The sequence below is a fragment of the Clarias gariepinus genome, chromosome 22 (assembly GCF_024256425.1).
Source record: "Clarias gariepinus isolate MV-2021 ecotype Netherlands chromosome 22, CGAR_prim_01v2, whole genome shotgun sequence".
Lineage (NCBI taxonomy): Eukaryota > Metazoa > Chordata > Actinopteri > Siluriformes > Clariidae > Clarias > Clarias gariepinus.
The window spans coordinates 7,924,637-7,938,241 of record NC_071121.1 but is presented as its reverse complement, the minus strand read 5'-3'; the positions used below and the strand labels follow the sequence as shown (position 1 = coordinate 7,938,241).

The 13,605-nt window shown below is 43.0% G+C and overlaps 1 protein-coding gene across 1 annotated transcript in view; it reads left to right on the top strand.

Moving 5' to 3' along the window:
• The window catches only part of casz1 (castor zinc finger 1), a 49,136-nt gene extending 35,898 nt beyond the window's left edge, over positions 1-13,238 (top strand). The window contains exons 9-19 of the mRNA XM_053482698.1: positions 185-317; positions 855-918; positions 1,805-1,959; positions 2,375-2,497; positions 2,696-3,013; positions 3,115-3,313; positions 4,066-4,237; positions 6,069-6,217; positions 6,652-6,886; positions 7,686-8,054; positions 10,262-13,238. Coding sequence (XP_053338673.1) covers positions 185-317; positions 855-918; positions 1,805-1,959; positions 2,375-2,497; positions 2,696-3,013; positions 3,115-3,313; positions 4,066-4,237; positions 6,069-6,217; positions 6,652-6,886; positions 7,686-8,054; positions 10,262-11,523 — 3,179 coding nt within the window. The 3' untranslated portion in view covers positions 11,524-13,238. The remainder of the gene's footprint in view (positions 1-184; positions 318-854; positions 919-1,804; positions 1,960-2,374; positions 2,498-2,695; positions 3,014-3,114; positions 3,314-4,065; positions 4,238-6,068; positions 6,218-6,651; positions 6,887-7,685; positions 8,055-10,261) is intronic.
• Positions 13,239-13,605: the final 367 nt, after the last annotated feature.

The window sequence follows — 13,605 nt, the reverse complement described above, 5'->3', positions numbered from 1 at the left end:
CATTCCTCCCGCCTCTCAATCATCGTTTAAATGCCTCGACGGCTTGACATAATTCTGCAATAATTATCACTGCCAGCCCTCTCCTCGGCCTGGACACGAGTCAGATCGGATCTCATCACAGGGTAATAATGCTGACCAACAATAACTTCTCTCTCTCTCTCTCTCCATCTTTCTGTCTCCCCAGGAAATGGACAGCAGGCTCAAGCAAGCCGGTTCAATCCGGTTCAAGTGAAGCAGGAGCCGATGGACAGCACCTCTGGGCCTTCCCAGGAGTCCATGCAAGAGCACAGCCTCGACCTGAGCAAGAAAGACCACGGGTATGGCCTCTGAGCCGGCACCGTCCCCATCCAACCCCTCCCCTCCCGTTACATCACCCAGAGCCTCGTGATTTATCTCCTGAATAATAGTGTATTGTGTTAATTAGTTTGAGTGCTCTTGTTAAAACCACCACACAAGGTGGGGTCTGCAAAGTGGTCAAGGAAGAGATTTACACACCGTAACCTTTCTCAGCCCCCTTGTGTGGAAATCTATCACACAAATGTAAAGGTTTCCCCATGATTTTTTTTTTTTGTTTGTTTCTCCCTTCTACAGTACCTTTTATAATGCAGGTGTCAAGTATGAAACATGACGCGTTCATTTAAATGAAAGGCCGTTTGTGTAAACCTTGATTTTACCACACACGCGCCCGCGCATTTACTCCACCCACTTCCACCACTCCGCTTTATGCATTAAGTTACGTCTTATTTATGTGTCCATTTCCTTCATTGCATATTCACACAGTCGGAAATAAATAATCATATTTACTGTTCCAATGCAAATCTTTGCCTAAACATTGCCCGTTTTCCTCATTCCAGTAATGAATCAAACGGACACCCGGCGCCGGGAAATCCATCTCTTTTATCCTCAGTTATGAATAAGGTAAGATCCATCCATCATGCACTTTCCAGCCCAAGACGAATTAGCAACACGCAGAGCGGGCTGTTTGTTTTTTAATGTTTTGCCTGCTAATAAGATGAGTTTGTATCATTTAAATTTTCCAGCCATTTTTCATACAGTGTAATTTCAGCCCTCCGCTCACAAATTAATATAATGAAGCAAGAGCTAGATGCCATGCCAGATATATAGAGATGTTTGTTTTTTGATGAGCTGTTTTGAACTCGGGGCACATTTTTTCCCCCTCCTCCTCTCTCTCTCTCTCTCTCTCTCTCTCTATTCAAACCGCTCTGTCTTTATTTATGGAGTTTGTAAATTATTTGATTAAAAAGTCAGCAGTGATGAAGAAAAAAATGAAACGAAAAAAAAAAGAAAGAAAGACCAAGCGTCACCCTCATTTTTTAAAAAGACTAAGTGTTACCGGGAGAGTATTTAAACGTTGTGTGTTTTTCTGGAGATTAAAAAGATCATACATCTTTTTCTGACTAATATAAATGCTATACAGTGTACGTTCCATTACCTTGATGATTTAAAGAGGTATCACACTGTGTCCTCGTCTTTATCTCTCACTATCTGTGTTCTATTTGAACATGATCGTACCCCGGCCTCATCCGGGCCTTCTGGCACAGAGCAGCTCGTGGGCGTTTTTTAAAGACTCTACTCGTTCTGGTTCAGCATGCTGCATAACACTCACCCAGACACACACACACACACACACACACACACACAGACAAAGACACTTGGCTTGTGTGTTGGCCTGCGCTCAAGTAAAAGGCTGATTGTGTTTGTAAACCCAATGTTAGCTGAGCGCGCTTGCTCACATGTACATACCGATGTATAAAGGTGTGTGTGTATGTGTGTGCGCGCGCAGGTGAATCAGGGCTTCTTCAACGCTCTGAACTTGAAGTCGGAGCTGGAGAGCAGCCAGGCCGCCGATAGCCGTGACGCAGCTCAGTACCTCAGCAGGCTGATCAAAAGACGCGTCCCGGAAAAACCCGCCGAGGTCTGGAAGACCTACCTGCGCAGGTACGGCACGCGGGCACACTACACCATCCTGATCTTGTTGGCTTGATGGAGTCGTTCTTGGCTCACAACATCCTGCTGTGTTCCGGTCCATTATTCTTCCCTGCCTTTGCGATTCCTGTTTTTACTTAACCCTGACCCTGTGCTTTGTCATTCGCGCTCTTTGTCTGCTTTTATCCTGTCACTGCCATGTGTGGTGTTTGTCCCTGGTCAGCGATATAGAAATAAAACACTTGGCCTGGACAAATAATATTATGTGTGTAGTCTCCAGGCCAAGACAATGTCACAGCTGCGTCTGGGCAAAATGTTATTCCAGCCTTACGTACAGAAGCGTGTCCCGGTGAAAGGATTGTTTGTCTTAATGCTGGTGTTGCCTTTTTTTTTTTTTAACATGCCTCTCGTTTTCTTTTATACACAGATACGATACTGATGAAGTCTGTGATGCCCAGTGTGACTTCCTGCACAAAGTCCACTTCCACTGTCTTGTGGAGGACTGCGGCGCTCTCTTCAGTACGGTGGACGGAGCCATCAAACACTCCAAGTAAGCCCGCTTTTCATTCTCGTCCACGCCGCTAATGAGCAATAGATTGAGATTCGAGCGCTTCTGAACGCTCACTCTCTCCCCTATTTACGTCATTATCTAGAGGTGATGTTAATGATGTGCTATGTTTAGCAGCTGTATCACGGCCTCGCCAGTGGATCTAATTGGATGTAATGATGTCTTTCTGTCTCCCATTAGCTTCCACTTCAGAGCCAACCTAAAGGTTAAACCAGAGACCGCTTTCAACGAGGCCAAGGAGTCCGGCGAGGGCGTCCCCAATCAGCTCGCTGTGCCCGTCTCCGTGCCCAACACTCCGCCCATGGACGTGCCCAGTGCAGCGGTGTCAGGGGCCTATGCCTCATCCCCCTCCCTGTCGGCGTGGAAACAGCTGACGGGCTCCATCCCCCCACTTCCTGCCTCGGTCCCCAACATGGCCGCCTCCTCTCCGCTTGCTACCACTTCACTGGAGAATGCCAAGCCTCAGGTCAAACCGGGCTTCCTGCAGTTTCAAGACAAGTGAGTGCTTTAAAGCAGGAACCACAGACTTCTTACATGTATCGGAGGAACATAATGAGCGCTTAACTTGTTTTTTTTTTTTTCTGTGTCCTCTCCACCAGTGACCCCTGTCTAGCGACTGACTGCAAATACTCCAACAAATTCCACTTCCACTGTCTGTTCGGCAACTGCAAGTACGTCTGTAAGACGTCTGGAAAGGCCGAGTCACATTGCCTGGACCACATTAACCCCAACAACAGCTTGGTCAATGTGCGAGATCAGTTCTCTTACTACTCTCTACAGTGTCTCTGTCCCAACCAGGTGAGCTCAAGCTTTACACACAGCCATCAAAGTAAACGACGAACAGATGTTTACTTATAATTAAAACAAGATATTTATGCGATCTCCACGAATTTAGATAAAAAAAATGCGTAAATACCCCAAAGTGGGAAGGGGAGGGGGACGAGTGCAAGCTTTTCATCAAAAATGTCATCATTAATAGAACAAAGCACTCACCGTGCTTCCTGTGTCCTTATTTGGAGCTAAACCTGTTCTAAATGAATGCATTCATGCACCACGTCCCCCCCGTCTCCTAACACCACCCCCTACTTGTCTCTACTCCTGAGCAGAGGAGATCCTGTTTGTCGTCTCCTGAGGGAGATGCCTCTCGGTAAACAGATGGAGGTTTGGAAACGGGTTACAACACAGGAGGGAAATGCTCTTACCTCAGCGAGCTAGTTGTATAAAACACAAGATTCAATTCGATCTTTAGTCGGGGTCGGGGCTTAACGTTCCGTCAGAGCTGGTCGCCTAAACGTCTACTGTAGTGTGGTAAAGCTGAATGGATGGGACATTGAGCTTCTTTGCGGAAGGATGCGAGTTCAGATCCCACCAGCATGCTTGCTGGTATCCTTTTATATTCTTTTATATTCTTTAAATATTGCTGACAATTAAATGTAAAAAAAAAAAAAAAAAAACTCTGGTTAAACAAAAAGCTTTAACAGGTTTATTAATTAATGCTCAGTTGTTATAACATCGATGAATATTGGTGAAATGTCTGTCTCGTCCCCCAGCACTGCGAGTTCAGGATGAGAGGACACTACCATTGTCTGAGACCCGGCTGCTACTTCGTCACCAACATCACCACCAAGCTGCCGTGGCACATCAAGAAGCACGAGAAAGCCGAGCGCCGCGCAGCCAACGGCTTCAAATACTTCACCAAGAGAGAGGAGTGCGGCCGGCCTGGTAAGGCTCTCACCGCCACCGACGTGGCACGTCAGAGATTTGCCACGTTTCAGGGTTGGTCAAAGTAATAACTCGTTTCTCGTTGTGTCGTATATCCGTCCCACACGCCTCATTATTTCAGTCATTATGTTATTAAAAAAAGGCAGCGCTTCCAGAAAGTCTTGTTTAGTCAAAGCCCTACCGAGCAGAACAGAGAAGAAAAGGTGTGAAATCGCATCAGCGATGATGTAACAGTAATTCCGCATCAATACAGTCCCCTGCTGCGAACACTGTTTCCACACACTTCAGCAGGCAGAGGGAAAAAAGCCGCTCCCTCCGCTGACATCGCTAATTGTTCCACTATCACAGCGCAATCACGCAAGCACAATAGCAGCAAGCTGGATTCTGTAAAAGGTTTCCCTGTAGTATTCGTGTCTCATCACATCAGCGTTAGCACGCTGGCGCCGGACCTTCTGTCCCGAACGTCGAATAAAGTCGAAATACTGTCAAATTCCCGACTACGTCAGAAATACATTTCTAACAAACAGTTGAAAACAGCTGTGACAAATTCCAAAAGCGCTGGGACGGTTCATTTGGATTAAAATTCAGGCCAAGAAAAATGGTGTCTGCCTTTTTTGTCATACATTAATACTTCCGTATTTATAGTAAGCAATCAAATACAGGCTGTTTTCTTGGGTATATTTAACCTGTCAGGAATGAGCAATTACACATGTTTGTTAATTACTGTGCCTGTCTAGCTCGGTCTGTTTGTGTTGCTCTTTTTCAAACCTCGATCATCATCACACAGGCAAATTGAAAGCTTTTTTTTTTCTCTCTCTCTCTCCCTCCCCCCCCTTTCTCTCTCCTCCCTTTCTCTGCAGTACAAAAAAGAAAGGAAAACTTTTTGCCAGGTTGGGAACAAGTCTTAAAAAGCAAAAGTTTTATTTTGATCTGTAGCAACTCAGTTTGGAAAAAAAAAAAAGAGAGAGAGAAAAAAAAACAGGAGCATGTTGCCAAAGCAAGTGGCAAGGATGATGAGGAATTGATGGTTCAGCTGGACTGGGAGCAGAGTATCCATGGCAGCAACATTAAACACACCACTGAGGATGAGGTTACCAGGAAGCGCAGGCACAAAGATCTGCAATATTTCGGCTTGTCATTCTTATTTGCTCAGCTCGCTCTGTTTAAAGTGTCTTGCCCGTGCGTGCGTACAGAAAACGATCTGACGACAAGCAGCTTGTTGCACCATGCCGTGCCACGGATGCCATGGTAACACGACCAGCCGGCACCTGCCCTGAACGCTCCGCTTTTGATTATTTTTCTGTGCATTATTTGCAATAAAATTATCACGAGCGTCCATTTGATTACGCCATTAAAAAAAAAGTCATTTAATTTTAAAAAAAAAAAGAAAAAGAAAAAATTAAAAAACCATAGCAATTAAAAAACTGCATGGCTACCTTATGAAGGGATGATTGGAGAAAAGAGAAAAAGAGCAATAGAGTGAACAAATACAATAACAGCAGATAGGATGTGAAAAATGAATTTAATATGGAAATAATTGTGTGTTTACTTTGGTTTGCAGGGTTGTGCATTATTGCCTCTCCAAATGCAGAATGTATTTATGTAAATTCCAAATTGAATAAAAGATGTCATTGTAATAAAGAGCACCACAGGTCTAATCTCTGAAAGCGCCACTTTCTCAGTATGACACTTTGGAGAAAGTAATAAGAGCCGGACTCATCTGCTCAAGATTTTCCTCATCACCACCTTATTGAGAACCGGTGCTAGAGTTGTTGTCTCAGAGGTCGGCTTTTGTCGCTAATGAGAAACGTCTTGTGTTTCTCTTGTTTAGGCTGCAAGTACAACCAGGTGAACAGTCACTTCCACTGCATCCGTGAAGGCTGCATGTTCTCCTTCCTGCTTAAGCATCAGATGACATCTCACGCCCGCAAGCACATGAGGAGGATGCTGGGGAAGAACTTCGACCGAGTCCCATCCCAGGTACACTATATGTTTACAAGAATACAAATGCGATGACTGTAAAGTCCACTAGGGCCAACATCATCGAAACATTAATAATCATTTCCACAGCATGATTTTAGTGGACTTAAAAGGTGAAGGGTTTTGATTCATTCACATTAAATTTTATCACTTCAATTTCACAAGGTTTAAAAGAAGAAGAAACGTTTTTATAATCCGACGAGTAACTTCACAACCCCTGTACCCGAATTATACTGTAGTTTGAAAGTAAATCGTTAGAAATTAATTAGCCTTTAGGATGTTAGCTAAATTTTGTGCTGTTCCTAATTCTACTCTTAAAAAAAAAAAAAAAGTTAAGAACCATCTTGTAAATAATATATGCTGTTGTATAAGGAGCGAGAAACAAATGTGATGTAATTCAAACCTTGCACTCATTTGGGTTCCTCATGTACTAGGTGATGCCTCCTGGTCACCAAACGGATGACATGCAGCACATGGCTAACATGGCCTCATCCGGCTCCATAGGCAGCCATTCGGGCCTGTCTCAAAGCTTCTCCAACATGGCAGATGACAACGATGACTACATGGACTACATGGCTGGAGGAAGTCCGCTGGGCCTCTCGTCAGAGTCCTCCAACCAAGACCGCAGCTGCACCAGCACTCCTGTGGGCAATGACAGCTCCCCTGCAGGTGAGGCCTTTTTCTATCATCATCACTTTTCATTATCATCACCAATATTTAAATTTTTTTTTTTATGTTTAAGATTCCATTCAAATTATCAGAAAGCTCAAGATGGTAGTCATTAGCTGAAGGAATAAAATGTTTAACTGCATGAATGTGGGTTATTTAGTTGCGCTGTACAGGTGTCACATGATCATGATGGGTGTTTAGATCCTCTGGGGTTTATGCCACTAACCAGAGGCATCAATTAAAAATAGCTGCCTCGGCTGTACTTTTCCATTGCCAATTATAAACGTAACAACTTTTTCATGAAGCATCCAAGGCAGCCAGTGTTTACCACCAGTAATGACACTTATCAAATTATGGAGCAGTAAATTCATCATATAGTCGTCCACACACAAACACACTCCTCCTCACAATAACGGCATGCCCGTGGCAACTTAACTGAGGCATCACAGACTCATAATATCCACCTACACCATGTCAACCCGAAAGAGTACACATCTCTGGGCTTAAGTCTGGGCTTTCGCTATTCAACTCTTGCATTGGAATGATTTACATGTTTTCACCGTTTGGTTTGAAAAAAATTTTATCTTTCATTCTCATCACTGTTGCTTTTGGCTGTATGATTTTTTCTGTCGCCATTTGGCTTTTGGTATTTCATTATTTGATCTCTTCCTTTTCTACCTCCCATCCCTGTGTGTGTATATATGTGTATGTGTGTTTGTGTGTATGCACCTGACTGGATGTCTTGTCCACACCCTTCCTTTCCTCCTCTCCACCACTCCTTTCCTTGGCATCTCTGTAGGACCAGGTTCTCAGGGCCCTGCACCTGCTCCTACTCTTACTACCACTACCTCCTCTGACACACCCCCTACCTTTCAATCTGCACCTCCTCCTCCTCCTCCACTTCCTCCTCCACCTCCACCAACTCAATCTTTACCTCAGGCTCCACTCCAGTCCCAGCCTCCTTCTTTCCCCCCGACCCTCCTTCGTCCTCCTCTTCCCTCACTCCCATACCTCCTTTCTCCATCCTGTGTCTCATACTCTCTGCTCAGCGCCTCTCTTGGAGCCACTCGGAGTGTTGTCATGCCAACCAACACACCAGCTTTCAGCCCCATCATTGCCACTCCGTCTCCAGTTAAAAATGACGTGCCTATAGTGCAGGACGCTGCAGGTACCTCTCTCCTGCCTCTGTTAGACCTCTGCAGCTCTAGAATAGATTGACTCACGCCTCATCTGTCTGCTTGTGTTTGTCTTTAAACCAGTGAAGCACTCGTTCAACAGCTTAAGTTCAAACAAGGCATTATAGGGTGGACAAATCCAGGAAAGAAAAACCTTTAATGTCACGGTGTACTAAAAACTTTATACATAAAAATGTTAAACATATGATATACTTTTTTGGTCCATTTATCATAAGAGAAACACTTATATATGTAGCTAATAAGCTAATAAGCTAGGAAAGTAAACTCAAACATACAATTAAGAATACTTCATATAGCTAACTATATATATATATACCTTAAAGAAGTAGGTTTACTTTACTGGCATTTTTACTAGCTATAGTATGAGAAAGAAATTGATTCTTTATTAATATTTGAAAACTAGCATTGTTCAGGCTAGCAAGAAAACAAGTTATCAAGCTAGATAAATAAAAACAAAGAAAGAGATAATATCTCACCCAAGGATTATGGAGGGTAAAAAAATCCATGTTTGTTAAACATCTCACAAGCTGGTATTAAAGTTATGTAAGCTAGCTAGCTAACATAACCATGCTTGAAACTTTCTGTAAATAAAAGCTAGCTAGCTAGCAAATTTACCCATGCTAAAAACTTTTTGTAAATAAACCCACTGGAGCAAGTCAGATGGGTTAAAACAGTAATATGTAAAGATTTTATTCAGCTAAATTGACTAACTTTGAATTTTTTAATTAATGTTCTGAGGTAAAAGTTAACATAATGATGCAACTGCAACTGATAGTATTGCTTAATCCTAAGAGAAAGTGTATCTAGCATGCTAGCAAGGAAATCATGTTTGCTAGCTAGAACCCACATAAAAAGTATTCTGAGTGAGTCAGCTGGTTATTTGTGAAATTATTCTGACATTGTAATTAGAGCAGTTGGAGGATGTTAATAGCTAGTAATACAATGTCAGCAGCCGGCCAAGTTAACTACAGAAATGAGTAAATATTTTGTTAGCTAGCTACAGTGACCAGAGGTCCTTCAGACCTGGACAGCACTATACACTTGACAGCGATCTACATTTTGTCGTCTTCTTTCGGCTGCTCCCATTAAGGGATCGCCAGGGTCCATGTATTCAAATTGGCACAGATTTTTATGATGTGTTCAGTCTTTCTGAACACAATCCAAGTTTATTAAGGGCTTGGGACCAGCGCTAAATTTTGCAACCCCCAGTGGCTGGGATTGGTTCAATGGTGGTAAACAAAACAGTGGTAAAAGTGCCAAACATAAACCACTAGTCCACCAGGGAGCTTAAACATAACCTATATTTCATGCACAAATTCCATTATAACCAAATAGTAAAATATGATTACACAAGATAATATGAATATATGAATGAAGACCGTGATACTTTAAGAATTAATACTTTTTTGCTTTAATAATGCAAAGTATAAATAGTGTAGTGTAGTTAACAATCAGGGGAAAAAAATGCTAGTAATCACTATATGAGTAGTTGACTGAGTCACTCGTCTGCTAGACAATGACTAACGAAAACATTGATAGCCTGCACACACAGTCTGCTTGTCGTCGGCACCCAGCCTGATAATTTGTCCACCTCTGTATTTGCTACAAAAACTATTTTTAACCATAAGTTAATAGTTATCTGTAATCATCTACTCATGATGACTTTCATTGACTACATTATGTTGCATGCAGTACCTGTCTTAAAGACTTTTTGTCCCCTCCCCTACCGGGCAATATCTATTAAACTAAATTTATTCCAACCTTTTAGAGTACATGCAGTGTATTACACACTGTCAGTGAACTGTGCCGTGTTGTCTTCCATTAGCTGTCCTAATTGTGCCAGGGGTTTATAGAGGCCGTACTTCTCCAGACAGGGATTAGCATTAGCAGTGACCTCAGGCTGCTCACTAAAGCCCAAAGTTATTCACAGTGGAATTTCTAGACTCATTACTTTTACACCTGATATACACTGCAGACAAATATATTCTTATTATAAGAAATGGATTGGTCATCCCTGTGTTCTGTTAGATCGTAGTAAGGAAAAGCAAGTAGGTTGGATGTCTGCTCATAGTCATTATTTGTCAAAATCCTTTGTGCTCATTCCAGCTCTACAGTGTTTTTTGTTTATAGATTCTTTTCATCAGCCCTTAAATGCTATTTTTCTCTCTTGCATCCATAGGGAATACCATCTCCATTCCAGCAGCAAGTGGCGCCAAGAAACGCTTCTGGATCATCGAGGACATGTCACCGTTTGGCAAGCGCCGCAAGACTGCATCCTCGCGCAAGATGCTGGACGAGGGCATGATGCTGGACGGCTTCCGCCGCTATGATCTGTACGAGGACTGCAGGGACACAGCTTGCCAGTTCTCGCTCAAGGTGACTCACTACCACTGCACTCGTGAGAACTGTGGATACCGGTTCTGCGGCCGCACTCACATGTACAAACATGCGCAACACCATGACCGCGTTGACAACCTTGTACTCGATGACTTCAAGCGCTTCAAGGCATCATTGAGCTGCGACGTGGCTGATTGTCAGTTCTCAGGCAACTCGACACACTTCCACTGCCTGCGCTGCTCCTTCCGCTGCACGGACAGCACTAAGGTGACAGCCCACCGCAAGCACCACGGAAAGCAGGACGTAATCACCGCTGCTGGTTTCTGCCAGTTCAGCTCCAGCACTGACTGCGGCGTACCCGATTGCAAGTACAAGCTCAAATGCTCGCACTTCCATTGCACCTACCCTGAGTGCAAGCACACAGTGGTAGGCATGTCACAGATGGACTCGCACAAGCGCAAACACGAGAAGCAGGAACGTGGCGATGTGCCCTCATCTATCTCTCCTAACCGTGAGACTGGCCAACACCAGACTGGGTTGGTGGCACCACCAACTTCCATTAGTCTGCCCCCTACTTCACCTGGTGCTCAAAGGCTGCACCACAATAATGCGGCCATGTACCTCCCTTCAGCTTTGAGCAATGAGTACCCTGACCACCCACGCTCAACCCTCAGCCTGGATGGCTCCCTGAACCTCGGCACCGACGTCAGCAGCTCACTGTTCTTCCTGAAGAATGCCACTGGCCTGGGCCTCAGCGACTCCCTGGACCTGAGCAAGAAGCTACAACAGCGCGAGGCACTGTTTGCTATGGGACCTGGAGTCTCCATGGCTGCTTCCATGAGCCTGAGCAACCCACAGGATGACACCACAGGCACATCTGGCGAGCAGGAAGATGAGCTGTCACCCGACGATGAGCCCACACATGAGGACGATGATGACGATGATGACGAGGAGGAGCCGGAGGAAGACATGAACACGGACTCGTATGACGACTCCATGCCCGAGCCTGATGGAGAGAAAGACAACGACGAGTGTTTTGCTGCTTCCATGAACCACATCGCGGCTTCCCCACTGGACAAAGACAAGTCTGAGGCTGACCCGTGATCCACACTGTACGCACTCGAAGAAACAAGTCCCGCGTGCAATGAACAAACCCCAGTTCGAGTGGCCTCGTTTATCACGTTTAGAGACACCGCACATGACAAGGAAATGACAAATACGCAAGAAAAGAAGTGAAGGCCCAAAATGATTTACGATGTTTACATGATGACCAACATTATTAATTTAATTATGCATTAAAAATGAACAGAGAAACGGACAGACGAGGCCGTCTTTCACACATGGGTGGCAATGTAAACATTTTCTTGAGCATCAGTCTTTTTTCGTGTGTGCGCGTGCATGTTTGATTTTAATTTATTCTATTTTGTTACTTTTTGTGTGTGGATAAAAAAAAATATATGAAAAAACAATCTATATATAAATATATATATGAATATCTATATACAGTAGATGTGTGTGGATGTTAAAATACATTTGAAGTGCAGTCACTGGACTGCGGAATTCAACAAAGAAATGTCACGCTTTTAAAACAAAGAAGTTTTTTTTTTTAATGAATGAGTTGAATGAACTGATTCATTAACTTCCTGCATTATTATTATTATTATTATTATTATTATTATTATTATTATTATTATTATTGCAGGGGCCCGTAACAATGCTTTCCGGTCATCACAGTTCTCTCAGAAATGTTCTCAGTTGTGTCATAGGCTCCATTCCATTTGGAAAGTGTGTCTCTCGGGGACAAACCGTAACAGTGACTGCAAGGCCATAACACATCTATCTCAGTAAACGCACCTCACCAAAAAGCTAGCGTGCACTCCATTTTTATTTCCTCTTCTCTTTTTAAATATGGACCCTTTTTTTGTTGTTTGTTTGTTTTTTTCCCCCTGGCATTGCATATTGCTAGTGCACTTTTGTATAGACGGGGCTAAATAGTCAAGCCTCTATTTAAGACGTTTTGTTACGGTGTGCATCACTGCATTATTGTCGCATTGTTTAGTTTTTTTTTTTTTCTTTCATTTTTGTTGTTATTGTTGTCACTGTCATCATTGCATTAGTCCTCCACTTGCACAGGCGTGACCAGTCGACACTGGTGTTTGTTGCTGCAGAACGGCCCGTTGGGAAAACGGGACCAGACCGAGGAGGATCATGAATACTTGATGGTGCTGCTGCCCAGGGGGGATAAAAGGGAATCAATGTCAGCTCTTTGGCTCTCTATGGACTCCCACAATGCACTCAAGTATCCATCAGACACAAGGACGGAAGTGTGTTCTCTGAACGTAGGGAAGATCTAGTAGCTTGTAGGTAATTTTGTTCTCTTCTTTAATTCTTTAATTACGATTTGAGTAGCATGGATATTTAAGAAAAAAAAAAAGGTAGTGAGAAAATTCCCAGTTGCAGTCTGTGGTTGAAGTTTTTTTTTTTTTTTTTTTGGAAACCTCATATATCTGCTCTTAACAGAGAGACTTTTTTTGGCTGTGGATTACAAACGGAGGAACGTGTCACGGAGTCGCTGTAAGAAATGCTCAAGTGTGTGAATAATACAGACAAAAAGCTATGTTTCAAGCTTCATTTTTTTTCTCTTTCTCTCTCTCTATCTCTATTTCTAAAAGCTGTGGTCTAGCTCCAATTACAACCGTTTATTTAATATTTATGTGACCTTGCAAAGAGAAATGTTTAGGGTGTTTTTGCACTTTTTAGATTCATTTTTACCAGAAATACAATGGCATATATCTTTTAACAGGGAAATTGCTATACAATGTTGTTGTTGGTTGTTTTTTTTTTTTTTTCCACTTTGCTTTGATGCACAAATAATTGTCGGTGTGACAAAGACATATTGTTCTGTGTTTTATTTTAAAAAAAGGAAAGAAAAAGCGAAAAAAAAAACACAAAAAAAAACAAAAAAAGGGACTGATTTTCTTTGCTTCTGAGATTGGTAGATTTCAATATGAACCAGGCATGCCGGAAGCAAGGCTGCCTAACGAGTAACACTAATGATGACTGTAATTTAAATGAATTCTATACAGAGGAAATTACTGCAGTGCTCCGCTCCAAATTACAAAGAAAGAAAAAAACAAAACAAAACAATGAATTTTGTTTGCCTGGCTTCAGCAGAAAATGAGTGAC